Below are 18,867 nucleotides of genomic sequence, written 5' to 3'. Positions count from 1 at the left end.
CATGAAAAAACTGTGTTATGTATTTTTTTACTTTCTTCTGTAAAGATACTAAATAGAACTTCTATTGTTGATTCAAAGAGTCAGTCAAAGTTAAATTCTCCACAGATTTATTTTTCTCAGTGTAGGAACTAATATTTACATGTCAGCCTCAGCTGTCTTTTGAACGTACAAGTTGATCTCTACCTGTTTCAGTGCTCAAAACAGTGAAGTGGAAGGTAACCGATGAACCGTGTTTCTCTTAAACATCTTTTGAGAATATATTTTACTGTATGATAAAAACATTAAGGACTGCATTCAACCGTAGTGCAGAACAAACCGTTAAAACACTACAAATATGTGAAAGCCATATTAACCTTCGTTAGACAAGCGTTCGGGTAGGTGACAGCTGAGCTCATTTCCTGAAAATAGGATGCATAATCTTAAAAAGAAATCCTCATAAACCTGTTTGATTTGCAAAAAAAGAAAAAGTCAAGATGTGTTAAAAAGGTAATACATCTGAAATCCTGCAGTTTCTGTCAGGGGCTTAGTTGAATATCTTTTAGTCTTTTGTAAATATTATGTGCCGCATCTGTTATTTCTTGCTTCACGAGGACTTGTGCTCAGCATCCAACAAATGAAGAAGCCTGAACGCCAACACAGCTGACAAACTTTACATCCGCATGAGATCATAAAGAAAAACATTGTTGGTGAGCTGAGCTGAGACCAGTGTGTTAATTTTTTGTAGGATTTCTTTTAATTAAAAGCCATTTCCTTTTTCCATTTTTTTTTCTCAGCAAAATCCAATCAGTTGTTCTGTTGGTTCTCCTGTTTTGTCTTACCTTAAAACATCTGTGGGCCTATTTTATTTATTATGGCAGCTGGTTGGTGGGTGACATGTATTAGGAAGCAAGAGAACATTTTGCCCTAAAAACGGCTGCGAGCAAAGCAGGAAAATGACAAGCAGAAGGATTTGAGTCAGTTTGACAAGGGACACATTTTCCTGGATGGACCTGTGGGGGCAGCCGCAGGTCGCCGTGGTCAAGGCAAGTTCAAGTTAAAGCAAGACGATTAAAGGTAATGCTTTAAAGAAAGTTGTGAACATTCTTATTTTTGGTAAGCATAAATGACATCTGCCCAAAATCAGGCAAATATATCACTCATTCAGTAAAGTCATAACATTTGCACTGAACGGTGGACATTAAACAAACATTACGTTGTCCTTAAAGTGTTAAGTACATATAAATTTTAACATCTCGAGTCGTGAAAGAAACACTCAGTCGCAAAGTAATGGACCTCATTTTGCTTTTTTTATTTGCATTATTATACATTAGGTACAAATGACACAATCAATTACAAGGTAAGTAGCTCAGACTCATTTTAAAGGTTTCAGGCTGATGAGAGGAGAAAACAAACATACACCATTGGCAAAATACAATATATTCTTTCTTTTACAGTCTATGTAGATATCTACTGTAAGTCATTTATGTACAAGGACAGGGGTGCAGAGATAATAAATGAACAGAGGAGAGTTAGAGATCATGGTACTGTGTGGGTCAAGATATAAGGCATTCCTGCACATCACTGATCCTGTGGCCTGTACGGCAAAGGGAGAAGCAACACAACCAACAGGACACAGCAGAGAGTAACTAAAAGGAGGAAATACGTCATACCAGAGTCATCTAAAGCAAAGGAAAACACTGAAAGAAATGCAAAAAAATGCTTTAAAAAAGGAGTTTTCTCAAACCTTCAATCTATAAGAAAAGAATGTACTTCATTATAACCTGGCCATTAAATGAACTGGACTAAAATAAAACGACGCTGAATCGACTCAAAAGAAATGTAAACAAAGCAAAACAACAAGTAAATGTTATTGACACGTCGGGAAACCAGAGGAGAAAAAGGTCGACTTGATGTCATCCCTGTTGAGTGAATTGCACAAGAGAGCTCAACTGCTTTCCTGTCATGGGAGTTAAAAGGTGAAAGTGGGAGGACAGTGTCAATAAGGTGATGGATTGACTTGGCACAGGCACTGAGGAAGGAGGTACATCTCGAGAGAGAGAGAGCGAGAGCGAGGAAGAGGAGCACAGAGGGGCGAGAGAGGGACGGTTCAATGAGACGAGGTACAGGGGTTGTACTTCAAATCAGCCATCATCATCTACCCTGTCAGTCAGTTAACCGAACCGAATCCATCACCTGGTCATTCTTCCTTCACTCCCTCATCACCCAGCATCAGGTATCAATAGTATCAATACCGCTATTCATCAATCTGCCACATTATTCAGTCATTAGTAGGCACAGGGAGGTAAGGGTAAAGCAAGTAGAGACGCAAGGTTGAATCCAGTTTCTTAGACTTTTAGTGACGGTTGTTGGTGTCGGTCAATAAAATTTGTGCTGCTGTTTTGTAGAACTTTGAATTTTACATTCAGGTAAATAGAAAGAGGCGCTAAAACACCACAAAGGAGGGGATGAGCAAAAATGGAGTCAACTGAAATTAAAAGCTTGGGAAGTAATTAAAAGGGTTTGGTGTATGGAATATGGATTAGAAAGAAAAATTAAAATGACTATGTACAGAATGTCTGTACAAGCTGGGAAAGGCACACAAGGGAAGAGTATTAATCTTTGTTATGCCCACACTGAACAAGTCAACAGAGACTCTATTAAAGGGATGGATCTAGAGCATAAAGTCAGGACATCGTCAAATACAGAGGCGCAAGTAAGGCTTGGACAAGGGCAAGACGGTTGCTGTATGTACAAGGTATATATTTTCTGTTATATTCACTGTAGATGTTAAATGAAATGCTCCACAACCTGAAATTCTTTTTCAGACAAACTTCTGCTGACGACGAGACGATCCAGTAACTGGAAAAGAGGTTAATCTAGTAACGTGCACGATAAACTGTCTATCAAACTGACCGACTGGCATTGTTATGTGTACTGACACGATGTGCACTGATATACTCATGGCAGCATGCTACTATAAGTGACGTGGCCAACAGAGCAGCCTGTACAAGGGAGAAGCTGCCACAGAAAGTCATCCAGCTAGTGCAAGGCTGCTATCGTCAGGTTCAGGTTTTCTCCAGGTTTGGCACATGCAAAAAAAAAAAAAAAAAAGTTGTCTAAGAAGTTGTTTGGAACATGGGAGGAGAGAGAACATGCGGAACACGGATAGTTTTACAAACGTCTCATGAATTCTTATCTATATATTGGTCAGATTGGGGTTTTAAATGTGATCTTTGAAACACTCCTGAATGTCTTGAGCAGAAGCTTCAGAAATAATAAAAAAAAGGGACAACAAAGAAAACAACTGAAAGAAAAAGCTCAGAAAGTGACATAAACACAACATTTACGATAAAGATATTAACCACAACTTGTGAGACACTATTGAGCGAGTACTCGCACAGGTCTACTCGTCTAATCCACGAGTCGATGCTCCTCCTCCTCCTGTCAGGTAAAGGCAGAAGGAACCAGGAGCCAAACTTCGTCATACTTCGACTGAACTAAAGCTACGTTTCCATAAAAACTCTTAAAAGTAGCATTATTTGAAGTATTTATATTAATTCATGAGCTGTAGTACATGCTGACTTAACCTCTATTTCAACAGTCTGTAATAACATCAGACTATTTGTGTCGTTGCTATTTAACTATAATTTGAAACAGGCTAGACAAGGGGTGTGAAACTCTTCGAGGATTTATCGATGGAACCAAATAAAATTTGTCTGAAACCACAAACCATATTGAACTTTAACAATGTTGTACATTCGAGGGCCTTAGCTAAAGATTTGTGCCAATAAAATGGGCACAGATGTGTATTTTGGCCCCTTTTTATTTATTTAAAAGTAACTTTGTGCAAAAGTTTATCTTTAATTTGGCTAATCTGGATCAGTGCTTACAGTGACACTCCTAAAGTGTTGAGCAACGATCCTCTGCAGGGGGCGGCCGAGACAATCTGTCCACATTCTGACACGTTATAACACCAGACGTTCATCAACACAGAGGGCGACTCTCAAAGCGCAGATCTGAAGCGGAGCACCGCTCTAACACCGTGACGTTTTGGGGGTTTCATATTCTATCGCATGCAGCATTTAGCGCATCACGTACATGATGGATGCCTACCGAAAGCATGCAGATACAGAGGAACATTCAACAGCCAGAAACGCATCCAACCAACCCACAATATGCAGTTTAAGTAATCGATAATCACTTAAAAAAAAAAAAAGAGAGAAAGGAAAATAAAAGATTTGATATTTTTGACAAACACAATCAGAACTGATATTTGTCACAACTTGCTCGCCCTGGACTCTGTTTCAGACATCCAGCTGTACAGAGCTGATGTGTTCTGGGCTGTTCGCTGTTTAAGCTCTTTACACATACAAATATCGGCTTATCTAATCAATGTAATAAAAGCACATTCAGGTGTTTGTATAAAAACTGTAACTTGCTATACTCTTTTTAAATAACTCATGATTATTTACAAATGAGTTAAACATTGATTTTGGATATATTAAAGTATTGATTTGCTGTAATGAAACGATATGTATGAGAACACAAAAAAGAAGAGGTCAGTCCAAATGAATGTGTTATTCAGGATATCCAAGAAACAACAAGGTTTTTGACTAAAAATGACTCAAAAGTGGAAAAAAAAGTTTGTTCTCAAGACAACAGAATGATAAACAAAGATCTGATATGCAGTATCTGTAGTTAAGAGAACTTTTTCTATCAACATATTGAGGGGACGAAACATTATGCAACAAAACATTGCATGGATGAAACATAAAAAAAAAAGAAGAAGAAATACAAAATAGTTCATCAAAACGCCTGCCTTCTCATGAAGCCGTTAATGAGATTGATGTGAGGCCAGGGGCACGGCTCGGGACAGAAACACTGAAAAACAAGACAAACTGTAAACTGTTTAGGTTCAATTTCAAGGTAGATTGTTTGAAGACTGCACTCACACTAAGCTGAATAAAGTTCTTGTGTTCACATAGTGTCCACTACATCACTGACGGGGTAAGTTTACAATCTGGCAGGTCAGGAAGGGGAAAAAAAAAACAACAGATGTTGGAATAATCCTGTTTGAAACTAAAGATAAGCTCTGATTAATTGGAACTAACTGTTTAATACCTACATGCCTCACACATCTACATGTCCACAGGCTGTGTGTAGTATGCTTCGGTACATACGTGTTGATTTGCTACGCACACTGGGAGAAACAGTTCAATGATGCATCGTCACAAACCGATCAAACAGGAGAATAACTGTAAACATGTTACAAGAAACATTGAATCCTAAGGTGCTGTTTCAACGGCTGCACCGCCTGTCCTTCATATTTGGATAGAGTTTCGACACTGCCTCGTTTGGGTCACCAGGATATGCGTGATGCTGTGTTGGTTTATACATCGATCTGCAGGCAATCATCTTTATCTACTGAGATTAATTTAGACAATAAGATGTATAATATACACTTTTATAAAAGCCCTGAACACACTCCTGTCTCAGTGTGTCCAGGTTAAGGAAGCACAACCTTATATGCAGCGAATGCTAATAATTAAACTGAAGACATTACGTATTTTGGTGTAAAGGACCAACTCTATTATATAATGACAGAAATTAAAGCACAGAACATATGTGGATGCCACAAAATCCTGATTATCCTATGAACAACATCAATAATTTTGAATCTACTGTGGGTCTTGGTCAAGTTGTAGTCAGATGTTAGGTTGGCGTTTGGTTAAGTGGGTGGCAGTGAGCAGGGAGGTTCTTCACACAGCGTTTCCCGTCCTTCTCATACGCTGTTGGAGAGCGACGGGTGGATAAACTGTGGGTTGATGAAAGAGAAGCCTGCGAACTCCGCCTGGTCGATGTTGGCGATGACCAGCTCGTCCGGCGGCGTGAGCTGAGGCTGCGTGCGAGTGAAGAACTTGTCGAAGTTCTCCGCTCCTTTGCCGCACTGTGGACAAGGAAAACAGAAAAGACGTTTGGAAACGAGATGAATACAGGAGAAAAAAAAATGCAGGCGGATCAGCTGCATAGAACGGACGAGAGAATTAGGTGCAAAGCTTCAAGTGAAGGCCAGTACACAGCATCTACGAAAGGCCACGGCCATGGCATTCAACACAGTTTCTCAGAATGTGCCACCAAAAAAAAAAAAAAAAAAAAAAAGAAAGAAAAAGCCCAAAGCACAAGTCACACATCATGTCCATCATCAGACATCATTCGTCACTACCACTGTCAACAACATTCATATAACAAAAAGAAAAATAAAAAAAAACACACTGGGCTGGGCGAAGAGCACAACAAGCAATATTTGTGACTTCTCCCACCTCGACCTGTCGGATAATTAAATGCATCTTCTTCCTGCCTCCGGCCTACATTAAAACGCACAACGTTACTGCACCTGATCCCTGCCGTTTCCCAGCAAGGTGTCAACATCAGATTACATGCTCTACATCTCATTCACCTGAAACACAACGCGCTCTCCTGAACGCCGTATCGACACAGGCGCAGCTGTGGAAAAGCAACGTGGCTTCAAATAAACAAAGATTCCAACTAATTCGATGAGAGGAAATTATGTGGGTACGTTCACCCTGAGACGATCTGCTTCCACTGACATCCTAACCTGCTGTGGTGCAGACAAAGGATGCGTACTTAGCGTTCATAGATTAATAAGTGTGGCAGGGCTGTAATAAGAGCGATGCAGGCTGCTTCTGTGATGAAAAGAAAATTAAATTAAATCAAAATCACAGAAACGCTCATGTCCCACAGTGAGTGAAGAAGAGCGTCAGGTATTTTTATAAAAATATTGTGTTAAAAATGGTCTTACATAATGAAACATGTGGGTGCAAACATGCTGCAATTCCCTTTGGTTAAAAACAAATTATCATATAAACATATAAAAGAACATCAAAGCACAATGTGTGCAAACTGTAGCATTTTTTGCTTTTGAGGATGTTTAATAACTTGTTATCAGACCAGCTTTGAATAAAACTACTTATATTTTTCATATTGGCAAAAAAATTACGAAACAACAATGCTAACAAAGCTATTTCACTTCTTTTACCACAGGATTAATACTTGTTACCGTTTCTATAGATAAATAAACACTGTAGAGTGCATAAAGGAAACACTGCATGCCTGCTTCAGTTTTCTCCATTACATTTATTTCCATTGGTTGTTTTCTTGTAATGTTTTTGTGCCTGCAGGTGATTATGTTAAATCCTCCTCTGTGACAAGGCTTTGTCGACCATCTGTTCAGGAGTGTGTATCCTAACATACGACAGGTTTCATGACATGATACACAGCAGGTAAACAAACGTGATGGACAACTATGACATTTGAAAATTGAACATACTAACACACAAAAAAGAAAAGGTTTAATTGAAATAATGCACTTGATATTTACATCAGTTTTGTCAAGTCTTTAACTTTCTCAACAAATGTGTTCTTTGTAATTTTACTAGTTATGATGTGTTCCTGACAAAAACACTCTTTAAACTTATCTTCTATTTGCTGACGAAGGACCAAGGTTTGTGAGAGAAACAGGGAGGATGATAGAAAGCAGTAAAGAAAAATTGTTGTATGCATAAGTCGCCCCCCTGCACAAGAGACTCAACTACATGAAGACATACATGCACTAAGACGTACACACACTCACAGCCTTACACACACAATTCAACTTGAAAGCTTTTGAGTTTCCTTGGGGAGCTGCTCTTCTCTTCTGCAGCTGACTGTCAGTGTATCTGTGAAACTGGAGTCCACACACCCCGACACGGGAAAGAAAATAATCCTTCAGCGAAAGCTCTTCTGTACACTCGTCCAGCGGGACTCATGTTCAGTGGGGATAAAACCTGAGGTCCTCATAAGGTAAACTATTAAAGTACAACTACAAACTAAGGTACTGTATGTTCTCTCAAGATTACATTAACATTGTGACAAGGTTTAGTACGTCGTGGTTAGTAGTTAAAACTGAATAAATCTGCAGGATATGAATGTAAGTCAATGAAAATTATCATATAAAACGTCACGTTCCTGTTTCTGGGTTCTTGTTCTTTCATACTAGAGAATATCTTTTAAGGTTTGGGATGCTTTAAAGAGTGGGAAGATGAGAACTTCCTCACACGGTTGAAGTAAAATCCTGCCCTCCAGCTCCCCACAATATCAGACAATGAAGATTTGTACTCTCGACAAGTAATTTTTTTTTCTTAATTAAATCTTTCTTTTTGCATTATGATGCATTTTTATGTAACGACGGTGATTCTCAGGCAACACTAAGCCCAAGTAATGCCTTGTTAGACTGCTTTAATTTGAAATATTTGGGAAGTCTTTTTTGTTTTGTTTGCTTGTTGAATATGTTTTTTATTCTAAATCATTTCATTTCAAATGGCTCTGACTCTTTCGCACTCTCTCTCGCTCTCCTCTCCAAAAACATCCTGGCCAGCTTAACATTAGCCTTAACACGAACTCTAAGCTTAACATTGTTGATCTTTATCAATTACTTAAAAGTAAAAAAGAGTCGTGGCAAGAAAAAAAAAAGCATCTATATCGGAGTCCATATTCAGAGTTTAATGTTTTTACATTCGAAAGTGTATTTGATGCCTTTTTCTTCTTTGCTGGAAGCTGGGATTTCAAACTACAATGCTGTATATATGAAATGGAATCATTTCCAGAATGACAATAAAAAGATTCTCTGCTTTCTCACATCCCTTCTTTTTCCTTCAAGTCCTTTCCAATCAGTTTCAATTATCAGCCTTGGAGCAGCTCCAGTCAACAATAAACTGTGACCTGACTGGATGAACCCGTGACAAACAGACCTGAGTCACTGCTGTCCCACATTTAACTCAGAGACAAGACATCTTCTGCCTCCGTGTGTTTGCATTAACCTGAGCGTCAGTGTGCCCATCAGCAGTTGTTTCTGTGCCAGTCTGTGTGTGTGTTAACACACGTCTCATTGTGTTTGTCCGGCAAACATGCTGAGGTATAAAGTTTGAGACATTTTTTATTTTTTTTGTGTGTGTTTTCTGCTTACTTCTTCTTTTTTTCAGAGGCCAGACAGAGCATGTCAGGTGATTTAGCCGAGGTGAGCGCCACGGAACGTTAAAACGTTACGACGTGGATGTTTGTAAGGTGTTTTCACTTCAACTGCTTCCACTGTCAGGTGACGTTGGCTCCGAGCCGCCACCGCCACCGCCACCCTGTCAGGGTGAATAAAAGGCACGGCACACACTTCCAGTTGGAAAGCAATTGTAGCTTCATGAGGGTGTGTGTGTGTGTGTGTGTGGAGTGCAGAAACGCAAACGTCTTCCCCAACATGACAGACACCTGATGGGTAATTGCCAGCATCCCTCAACTGCTGCGTCTCTCTCTCCGCTTGTCGTCTTCCATCCATCAGCTGAAGCTACACATTTTTAACTCTGACCTCTGCTGACAATCACCAGCACCGGGACCGGGACGCCCCTCTTCCCCATCACAGAAACAGTCACTCCTCGTGACGTGAGGCGTCTCCTTTCACAGAAAACTCTTATCGGTGAGCACACCCAGCATATGTGGGACGAGGCCTCACCTGCAGAACTGACAGAGACCAGCCTTTGGAAATAAGTCAAAATGTGCTTCAGTCATTTCTACTTTCACAGGAATCTGTTGGAAATGTTTGAACCGTGACAGTAGTGCTCACATTTCACTGCTTCCAATGCTGAAAGTTAGAAATAGTTCAGCTCTTGGCGACTTGGCATTACAATACAGATAAAGGCTTTTCAGCACAATTGATACTATTGTCCACGATCCATTCTCTTAAGATAAAGGAATCTGAAGAGATTAGCTCAGTAAGGACAAATGAGGAAAATTAGGCTGTGAACTACAGTCTCATAAGAAAATCTCCTTGAATGCTTTATGAACAGAACGTATCTCCTCTGGAGGAGCACAGCGCTGAACCTCCATCTCTGATTTATCATTGTGTGATTCAGCCGAGTCTTATTGGGTCAGACCAAAGCTATTATGCTGTTGATACATCCTCCCATACACAGTGACACAGTGTCCTACATGGGTTTTTGACCTACTTTCGCTCATCTTTAATCTCCCTCTCTCTCTCCTTCTGCTCACACAGACATGCATGCCTTTGCACTCAAGCATATTAAAAGAAGACTCAGCTACTTAGGATGATAAATGAATGCTTGTCTCCATTAGGAGTCGTGCCAAGGCTCGCTCTCTTTCCCTAAACCACTCTCTCTCCGAAGCCACTTGAATGGCAAACTCTCATTCGCATCCTTCCAAAACGTTATGCTTTCTTTGTTGAATTCTTTGCTTGTCAACATCAGCAAGAAGCTTCCAGAGAGGCACAGAAAATCCAACTTAGCCTAAATATTATACAATGGAATTAGTATTTAGCTCACGATTTATGCTCCCCAAAAACCCTGTACTATTAAGAAATGTATTTACTACCTAGTTCTCACCCTTTTTTTTATTTTTAGGAATGGCTAATTTGAGTTCAAAGAACACAAGAACACAACTAATGGTCATTGGTCATTGGTCCAATAAGATGACCGTATATGAGCTTTGCTGATTTGGGTATGCTCCAAATAATCTGATCTTCAAAAGAGCAAGTCAAAACAACTGATCTCATTTTAACCAAGCTTTAAGGCTGTGTATAGCTGATGGGAATATTCACTTTATGTCTAATTTTGAGTTTAAAGAAAGAAAGGCTACAGAAATAAATCAACAGGCTTTTGTGAATATGTCTAAATATGCATATATCTTGCTCTGAATTTGTTTAGAAGAAGAAAAAGTATGTTTTTGTTGGAAAAGCAGACAAAGAAATCAGTAATTCAAATGGAATCCCATAACCTCGATGAGGAAGGGCAGACTGGCTCAATTCAGCTGCTAAACATGTTTGTCTCTCATTTTCTTAGAGTTGTTGTGAGTCACAACTCACCCATATTGGAACTGTGCGTGTGTGTGTGTGTGTGTGTGTGTGTGTGTGTGTGTGTGCGTCCATGTGCCCGAAGAGCCATGTGCTGCCTTTCACTGGTCACTGTTCCAAGACTTCTGTGCAGTGACTAAATCCTCCTACTCTTTTTTTCGCTGCCTTCATTCACTATCAATCAGCAGGACGCGATTTGACCTACTTTTTTCCCAGCTTGCTTCTCCTTCGAGCCATAAAGGCTACCGGCCATCCACAAGTGGCCGTCAAGTTTGTTTGCACTCCTGAAAAGTTCCCCCGTCTCATGTCAAACACCATGAGGGTCGCTGGGGCTCGATTATGAACTCGCTTTTTCACCTGCAGCAGACGGCGGCACCAAGCACCATAAATATGGATCGGGGCAAACTGAGCCTGCCCTGGTCATCATTCTGCCGCACAGGCTGTGTCCTTCATGCTGTCTGAAGCCTCCGGTCCAATAGATACAGATGGTTTGAGATCTCTCAGCTGGGCGCAGCCGGTGTATCGATTGCAATTCCGCAGCTGTCACAGGCGGATGAAGTGAGATTGAGCGGTGAAAGATGCACAAGGAGAAAGGAAAGAGGTAGAGGGAGGTGGGTTAGCAGGCCATGGCTGGATTTGGCGAGGGGTGAGAAAAATGCGTGTAATGATAGCCATTTGGCAGTAATGGACGCGCAAACAAAACTGTACCGCATGGTATAGCAAGATGTGCATGAGGGATCAATACAGAATGAGTTATCAGACTGCAGAGAAGGTTCAACAGTGTTTTAATACTCTCTTTCCATCTCTGTCATCTTCCAAGCTTATCCACATCTTAAACTCGATCCATGCTCGCATGCGATGTGCACAGAACATTCCCATTTACATGCAAACCCTCTAACTACCGCATGAACAGACACACGAGCAGCAGCTCTCGTTTTTCTTTCCATTATCGAACACTCCTCCTACGCACCCAGCAAACTTAACACTCCTGTGCAGGAGAAAGACACCAGGCATGAAATGCAGGAAAATCTTACTCCTCTGCTTTTCCCTATCTTTGCTAACCTTCACTTGCTTTAACCTCCCCCTTAAACACATATACAGTACACACACACATTTGCTCACACATTCACACACAAAGTGCACACAGCATTTCCACGCAGCGGTGGACTACAGAGGCCAGAATTCACCTTCATAAAGAAACAGGAGCCCTTGAAGGTTGAAAAAGAAAAAGACTACAATATTTTAAATGAATATGTAAAGAACATACACATGCACACACAGACACACACGAGTCACCGTGGCGGTCATTTTAATGAGAAATGCAGCATATGTGAGAATGTGTGTGTACGTGTTTATATGACTGGCACACAAATAAACTGTGTATGAACTCCAAGAACTTTTAAACAGTTGCAACTTGTTTTAAAGGAAACATTTTATCATTTTATGGACGATTGTTAATTTTAATTTTGATCGCAGCAGCACAGTAAAAGAAATCGTGACATCACATGTTGAAATCCCCAAATTTCAACATTTGATGCTGATTTATTTTGGGGAATACAAAAGGGTTGTTGAAAAACAACCCTTTGCAAAAAAAATCATTCATTTTTTCCCCCACATTTAGCACAGCATCACAATTTTATGGGAATTGAAATACAAAACCTTCACATCAGAGTTTCTTCATATGTCAAATCAGAGAAAAATACTAAATAAATACTAAATAATTCTAATAAGAATGAGAAAGGGTTGTGTGAAAAAACATGAGGTGCGCGTACGTGTGTGTAGCAGATAACGCCGTGTGTGTTACATCGTCAACATCGTCCCTGGGCACTGTCAGCAAGCTTAAATGAAGGCGTTGCTCAAGACGGCAGTCACATTACATCAGTTCTCTCAGCACACGTCGCACATCAGCTGCAGAATAAAGAGCTCATCATGAATCTACATCTGCAGTTTGGTAATGGATCATTTAAATTCATAGCAGCATCCACAACACATCTGTTACATGTGAGCTGGTATACCGTGAATATGTTTAATAAGATACATCTCTGTGAAGACTGATCTGTGTAGCAGCTCAGGACACATCTTATCAGTACTGTAGAAAATCTCACCATTTTCAATTTAACCATTCTCCTCAATTACGCCGTGTATTTTATGGAAAGATCTGCTCTTTTAATTTGAAGCCAGTGTGGCCACTACGTGCTCAGGAACACTAAGTGAGCACTGCGCTGCCAGTGGCTGTGTATAATCTGTGTATTCGTATATGGACATTTTATTTGTAATCTATGAGTATATGTTTATAAGGAACAAAAAGACATTAATGTGATCGATGAAGTAGTATAATTAGTTAAAAATTATTGGCATCCAATACTGCGAAGTAAACAGGGACGTTTGACCCAGTAACTTCTCCTTTTGTGTGTGTGTGTGAGTTAAATCTGACTAAAGGCGGAGGTAGAAGTTGGTAAATAAACAGCCAAGAACACTTAGTCCCCAAAGGAGCACACATCACAGCAGAGGGCATAAACTGTCTTGCCAGAGCTGATTTATCCTGCAGTGATGAGCACATCTGTTCTTTTTATATACATGCAGGTCAGGAGGGCATACTTGTTTACTTGTGTTATGTATGTGTGCAGTGCGCAGAGCAATTATGTGTCAAATCTATCGTTTTGTCATTGCTATTTACTAATGGGAAGTAAAAGTGGAGTTTCAATTGGTTTGTCCAATGTGTCAGTAGAAAGCAAATCAGAAAAATGAATAAAAAGGAGGTTGTTGGATGGTTTAGAACGGGAACAGGACAGGGCTTCTCCTTTAAAAGCTTCGACTTCAATGATAAAAGAAAACCTGCTTCTGAATCCATCATACTGACTCAAAAAGTTTCCAATGCATCAAATGTAATCATGTAAAATGTAAACTACAGCAGGGTGATATGAATTTCAGAAAAGAATGTGAAAGAAAGAGCATATGAAGTTGAATTCACTTTTATACTACTGTGTGCGCTGTGGAAAAACAGAGGAAGCCCAAAGTCTGGAGCTTGTTAAACCAGGAAGAGGTCGCAGGGAGGTCACGGACTGGAGAGACCGCCAGCGAGTCTGAGCCCAAAACATTTTTCATCTCTCGATAAACTGCACATGTAGAAAATCTGTTTTCTTGGCTTGATATTGTAGTTTGTGTTGTTTTCATCATGTTCACATAAACAGCAGTGAAGTTTTCCATATTGTCTCTTTGATTGCTGTAATATTGTTTTGATATTCTCAATCATATACATTATCTTACAATAATGAGTCCTAGCATCGTATGTGCATGATTACGTGCACTTTAAACTCCGGGTACGTTCCTGTGCTCTGGACTTACCACTTTAGGCTTGAAGGGAGGCTGGATCTCCCGGTTCTGGAGGCGATCCCAATCGATGCGTCTGAAGAAGGCGTGCTCTCTGATGTCCCGCTCTCCCTCCAGGCCGCAGCCCAGACGCTTGGAAGGGTGTTTGGTCATCAGCTGCTCACAATAAAACACACAAAAAAAGAGCAAATGGTTACAACAACAAGAAAAATCAAGCCACAAAAGAGGACGTTTAACTCAGACTTTATTTTTCAATTATGCAGAACACAGAATCTATTATGCATTTATATTTTGCACAACATGGAAAGTAAATTAACAATGGTGTTTGTTTCTCTCCCTCAACAGCGTATTCACATCAGGACGTTCCGATTCAGCCCCCCCCCCCACACACTTATTTGTTCCTTGATGTGATTTGTTTGGCAATACGATGCCACTTCTTTTCTGGGTCAGCAAATGACAGCTAAACAGATGGGTCTGGAAAAAAGACTGATATAATTGTTTGGGTTTTTTTTTTTTCATCCCCTCATCTCCCTCTGCTCGCTCTGCCTTTAGAGAAATGCTGCCACTTCTAATCTCACCACAAACAACACGAGGACACTGTGTGCACTTTGTTAAAAAGCAGAAAGGATTTAGGAACCCACGGGAAACATCGCCAACAACAAAAACATTGTTTTCGTTACACTATAGCAGCCAGAAGAAATTAGTATTTCTTGAGTTTTTTTTAACAGTTTGTCAAAAAGTACATTCTGTTGGTTGGTGCAGCATTCTGGTAAACAATCTTTATGTTCTTGGTGAATAATAAATGAGCCACAGCCTTTCTAGGACAATATTTAGCACATTAGTTTGTTTAAAGTAAAATCATTTTTCGTGTTCGGCACAGTGGATGTCAAATTCTCACTGTAAGATTATTAAGGGCAAAAAAAATCTGCAAAATGCCGTTTTAGGGATGACTTTGGCAAATGAAGAAGAACTTGAGCACACAGCAGTCAACGAGTTGCCAAGATTTAACTTTACGGAAAAAGGATTGTTCTCTCAGAAGGCGACTAATTTATAATTTAAAACTTTATAAATGCTTCTGGCGGTCCCGGATCATCATTTAAACGAGTTTCAGGCAGAAGGGGCACAAGAGACACACAAAGACATACAAAGACTGTCATAGCATCTACAGGCTCTGCAACCAAACAAGAAGGAATAGTTCACATCACTTTGCTGAAATAATTTTTGATTTATTTTTTTCCAAACTTCAGATTTGATCAAATATTGTGATTACACAAAATTGTTCATTCGCATTAATTTGAGAAGATAAGGACAATTATGTGAGCAAGAAATGAATTCCAGCAACTCTGCAGCAGCACTTTCACCACTGTTCTCCCTCCTCAATACAGCAATAGTCTTGGCTGAAGGCAGGCTGGTAGGAAAAGCATTCATCTGGAGCTGGATTGTGATTCTGGTCAACTCTCGCATTGACAGTCCAAGGACAGAATTACTTATTAATGTACGGTTTGGACGGTGCTTAACTAAGCCTGGCTTCCTGACTTTGATATTATGTGCAGACTGAGAGTTCTCAGCGATGCGCTCACGGCCAGGCACGCACACACAGGCACATTCACACAAGCATGAAAGTCTGCAGCTCCTCCAGCTAAATCCCTCATCAGCGATGCACACCTTCACATGCAGCTCAGTCACCTTGACACCACTCTGTGAATATATGGCATGTTAAGAAAGAACTGTCTGAATATTTCATGGTCAAACCGTAACCAAAAGGAAGTCATATTTCCAGAGAAGAGACACTGCGACAGTCTGTTTTTCTACTAAGCTTCAATAATTTTTGATGTGTTGGCGAAACACAATATAAGCTCATCTTAAATAATTGTAACACAGAGCATTTTGGGTTTTTTTTTTTTTTGTAGCGTAGAGACTCATTGTTGAATTAAATGTGATTAGTCTGAGCATTCTGAGGCTGCAGATTCCTCATTTCTTTGTCTCACCAGACATGTATCGATGCACAGCACTCACATGAGCAGCTTTCAACTGCAAGACAACATAAAGCAAAGAAAGTATGAGAACTTTTATCTCTCAGAGCCACAAGCTGCATGGAGGCTGTTCCTCTTTCCCCCAAAATGGGGATGTCACTTTTACAGTGAGACTAAAAAAAAAAAAACACTTAAAATCATAGTTATGTTCTTGCAGCATGAGCAGCTAAGAAAAACAAAGCAGAAAGGAAAGAGAGGGGCAAAACAAAGTGGAGTTGAGGAAGGGACTGGAAGACAGGGCACATTACTGCACAGTTCATTGACTTTAAGCAGCCTCGGGAAAAAAAATAAAACAACCACTTTCACTATTAAATTTCTTGTATGTGAATCTGCTCCATACATACACAGTGTGGTCTTTTTTGTTTTTTTCTAATAAGCTAAAGCTGATAATCACTTCCTGAACGGACCTGAACTCAAGTCACCCGGGGAGTGTGTATGGAGCATTTTTCATCCTTTACTGACAACATAATCCTTAGGTGAACTTCATGTCGTCAGTGATTGTGACTCTATGGACAGCTGTCAAAAGTCATCCATATCTAACGGACTTTAACTCCGCTTAACCTCAGGATGAACATGTCCTCACACACACACACACACACACACACACCAGCATTTCATTATGCCTGTTGAGGAGTTCAACGAAGTGCAACTAAAGGTTATAACGACAGAGTTAGAGAAAATCCAACATAATTTCTCTCATGCTGAGACACTACTGCAGGTAGCTGCAGTAGTGTCTCTTGTTTATTAAAGACTTATTAAAGATGTGTGGTAATCTTATGATATTAAAAAAATTTTCCTATATAACATTTACCTTACTTTTAAAAGTTATACAAATTAGTGAAAAAACTTGAAATGTTCTCAAAAGTGCCCTCTAAATATTGTAATGAAATACTGTCAAGGTCAAGGCTGCCGGATGACAAAAATAATATTTTTATTTAAATCCCAAAGTGCAATCTGTTTATAAGATAAGAAAATATATTTATGGATATTCCTATTGCACCAGATATGAGAGCTCAGTGCAAATTGAATCACATTAATAACGAAATATTCTGCCACTAAATAGCTTTCTCAGTGACCTTATTTCATTTATTTATTTTTTTTGCATACGTTGCATTGCATAAAGCATTAGCTTGCCTGCCTTCGCACACACATGAACTTGAGTGACATTCAGCCCCTATATTATTGGATTTAATATTATGTGGGTCTAGAACAGCTTCAACTCTTTTAGGAAGGCTTTCATGAGGATTCCACCTCTGCGACCCATGTACCTATACGCTGACCACCGCTCATGACACAAGGTGATTTCATTAATATGAGTCCAACAGGCTCTGCAGAGAGGAGCGTAACGGCATGTTTTCTGCTCTACATAAATCTTGACTGCTTGCAAATGGAAAACATATCGACACTTTATTTAAGATTGATGAGGCAAAATAATGAATCATTCACGCAGCAGATGAACCTGCTAACCTCCTCCTGCTTCTGTGATGTTCTCCGGTGATCATTTCTTTTCTCCAAACAACTCTCATTAGGCCAAAACATGGAGATAAGGTCAATTTTTCAGCTATGGGAATAAGCCTTTAAAGCAGCAGGCTGACGATGCTGCTCCACCTTCCTGCGACAGTCATACTTGTGATGAACACGCTGGATGATCAACGGGCTGTCCCTTTAATGCTTTAAATATTTAAAAGCAAAGTCACAAGGACTGAGGGGAAGTTAAGAGGCCTCTTTCTACGCCAGCATTTAAAAAAAGCCTGTCCTCCATTCTTCCAGTAAATTCCATCCACCATGTGTTAAGATCCCAGAAACCCAAAGAAAGCTTAACACAAGCTTGTTATGTGTTTTTTGTTTGTTTGTTTTTTTTCCCCAAAAGTAGGAAGAGTCTGTATCTTTCTTACATGAAGTTCAATTATTTTAGCCTCACAAAAGAAACACAATAAACATATTCAACCCAGTCTGGGAAATCAGCAGGAGAGTCAAACCGGCCAACTAAATAAAGAACTGCATTTCACACTGAATGGATTAACTGCATTGCTGCTGTCTGTTGAAAAACAAATAAAGCAAATAGTTTTCATACAAATCCAAAGAATGTGCTGTACTCATTACAGAGTAATACTTCTGAATACTAAAAAGGAATCTGTCATTATGATTATGGGGTTTTGTTGAGTCACAGACACTTGTTCAGGATAATAAAACACACCACTGCAGGGCTCGGTGGTATCTGGCAGAAATGAATATAATTGTGACGATACTCTGATATTTCTAAAGTCGCCAGCAACATGAAGACTTGCTGTCTTATATATCCCACAGGATTCCCGTGTTGTTCACTCCACCTGTCAGTGACCATTTGGCTGACAGCCGTATGTTTCGATGAGACTCACCCCTTTACAGATGGACACTGCTTCTTTGGAGAGGGACTTGGGGTAGGACACGTTGTGCTCCATGATGGACTGGAACAGCTCGTCTTCATCCTCACCGTCGAATGGAGGCTGCAGGAGGAATGGCACAATATTCAGCGTCCTGATATTTCATCCGATTATCACATATTGGATAAAGAAGCAGTTGCTGTTCTCTTAACAATTTTCACTGTAAATTAGAGTTGCATCAGGCGGATCTAAG

The 18,867-nt window shown here is 39.9% G+C and overlaps 1 protein-coding gene across 3 annotated transcripts in view; it reads right to left on the bottom strand.

The window, feature by feature from the left end:
- Positions 1–2,796: 2,796 nt before the first annotated feature.
- prkcaa (protein kinase C, alpha, a) overlaps positions 2,797–18,867 on the bottom strand; it is a 142,328-nt gene continuing 126,257 nt past the window's right edge. For all 3 annotated transcript variants that reach the window (XM_030094649.1, XM_030094650.1, XM_030094651.1), the window contains 3 exons: positions 18,630–18,737; positions 14,234–14,374; positions 2,797–5,926 (listed from right to left, as the gene is read on the bottom strand). In XM_030094649.1, the coding sequence (XP_029950509.1) occupies positions 5,762–5,926; positions 14,234–14,374; positions 18,630–18,737 (414 nt within the window). In that variant the 3' untranslated portion in view covers positions 2,797–5,761. The remainder of the gene's footprint in view (positions 5,927–14,233; positions 14,375–18,629; positions 18,738–18,867) is intronic.

Source organism: Salarias fasciatus, chromosome 6 (assembly GCF_902148845.1).
Source record: "Salarias fasciatus chromosome 6, fSalaFa1.1, whole genome shotgun sequence".
NCBI lineage: Eukaryota > Metazoa > Chordata > Actinopteri > Blenniiformes > Blenniidae > Salarias > Salarias fasciatus.
Note: the sequence above shows the minus strand (reverse complement) of the source record. Positions and strands in the feature narration are given on the sequence as shown.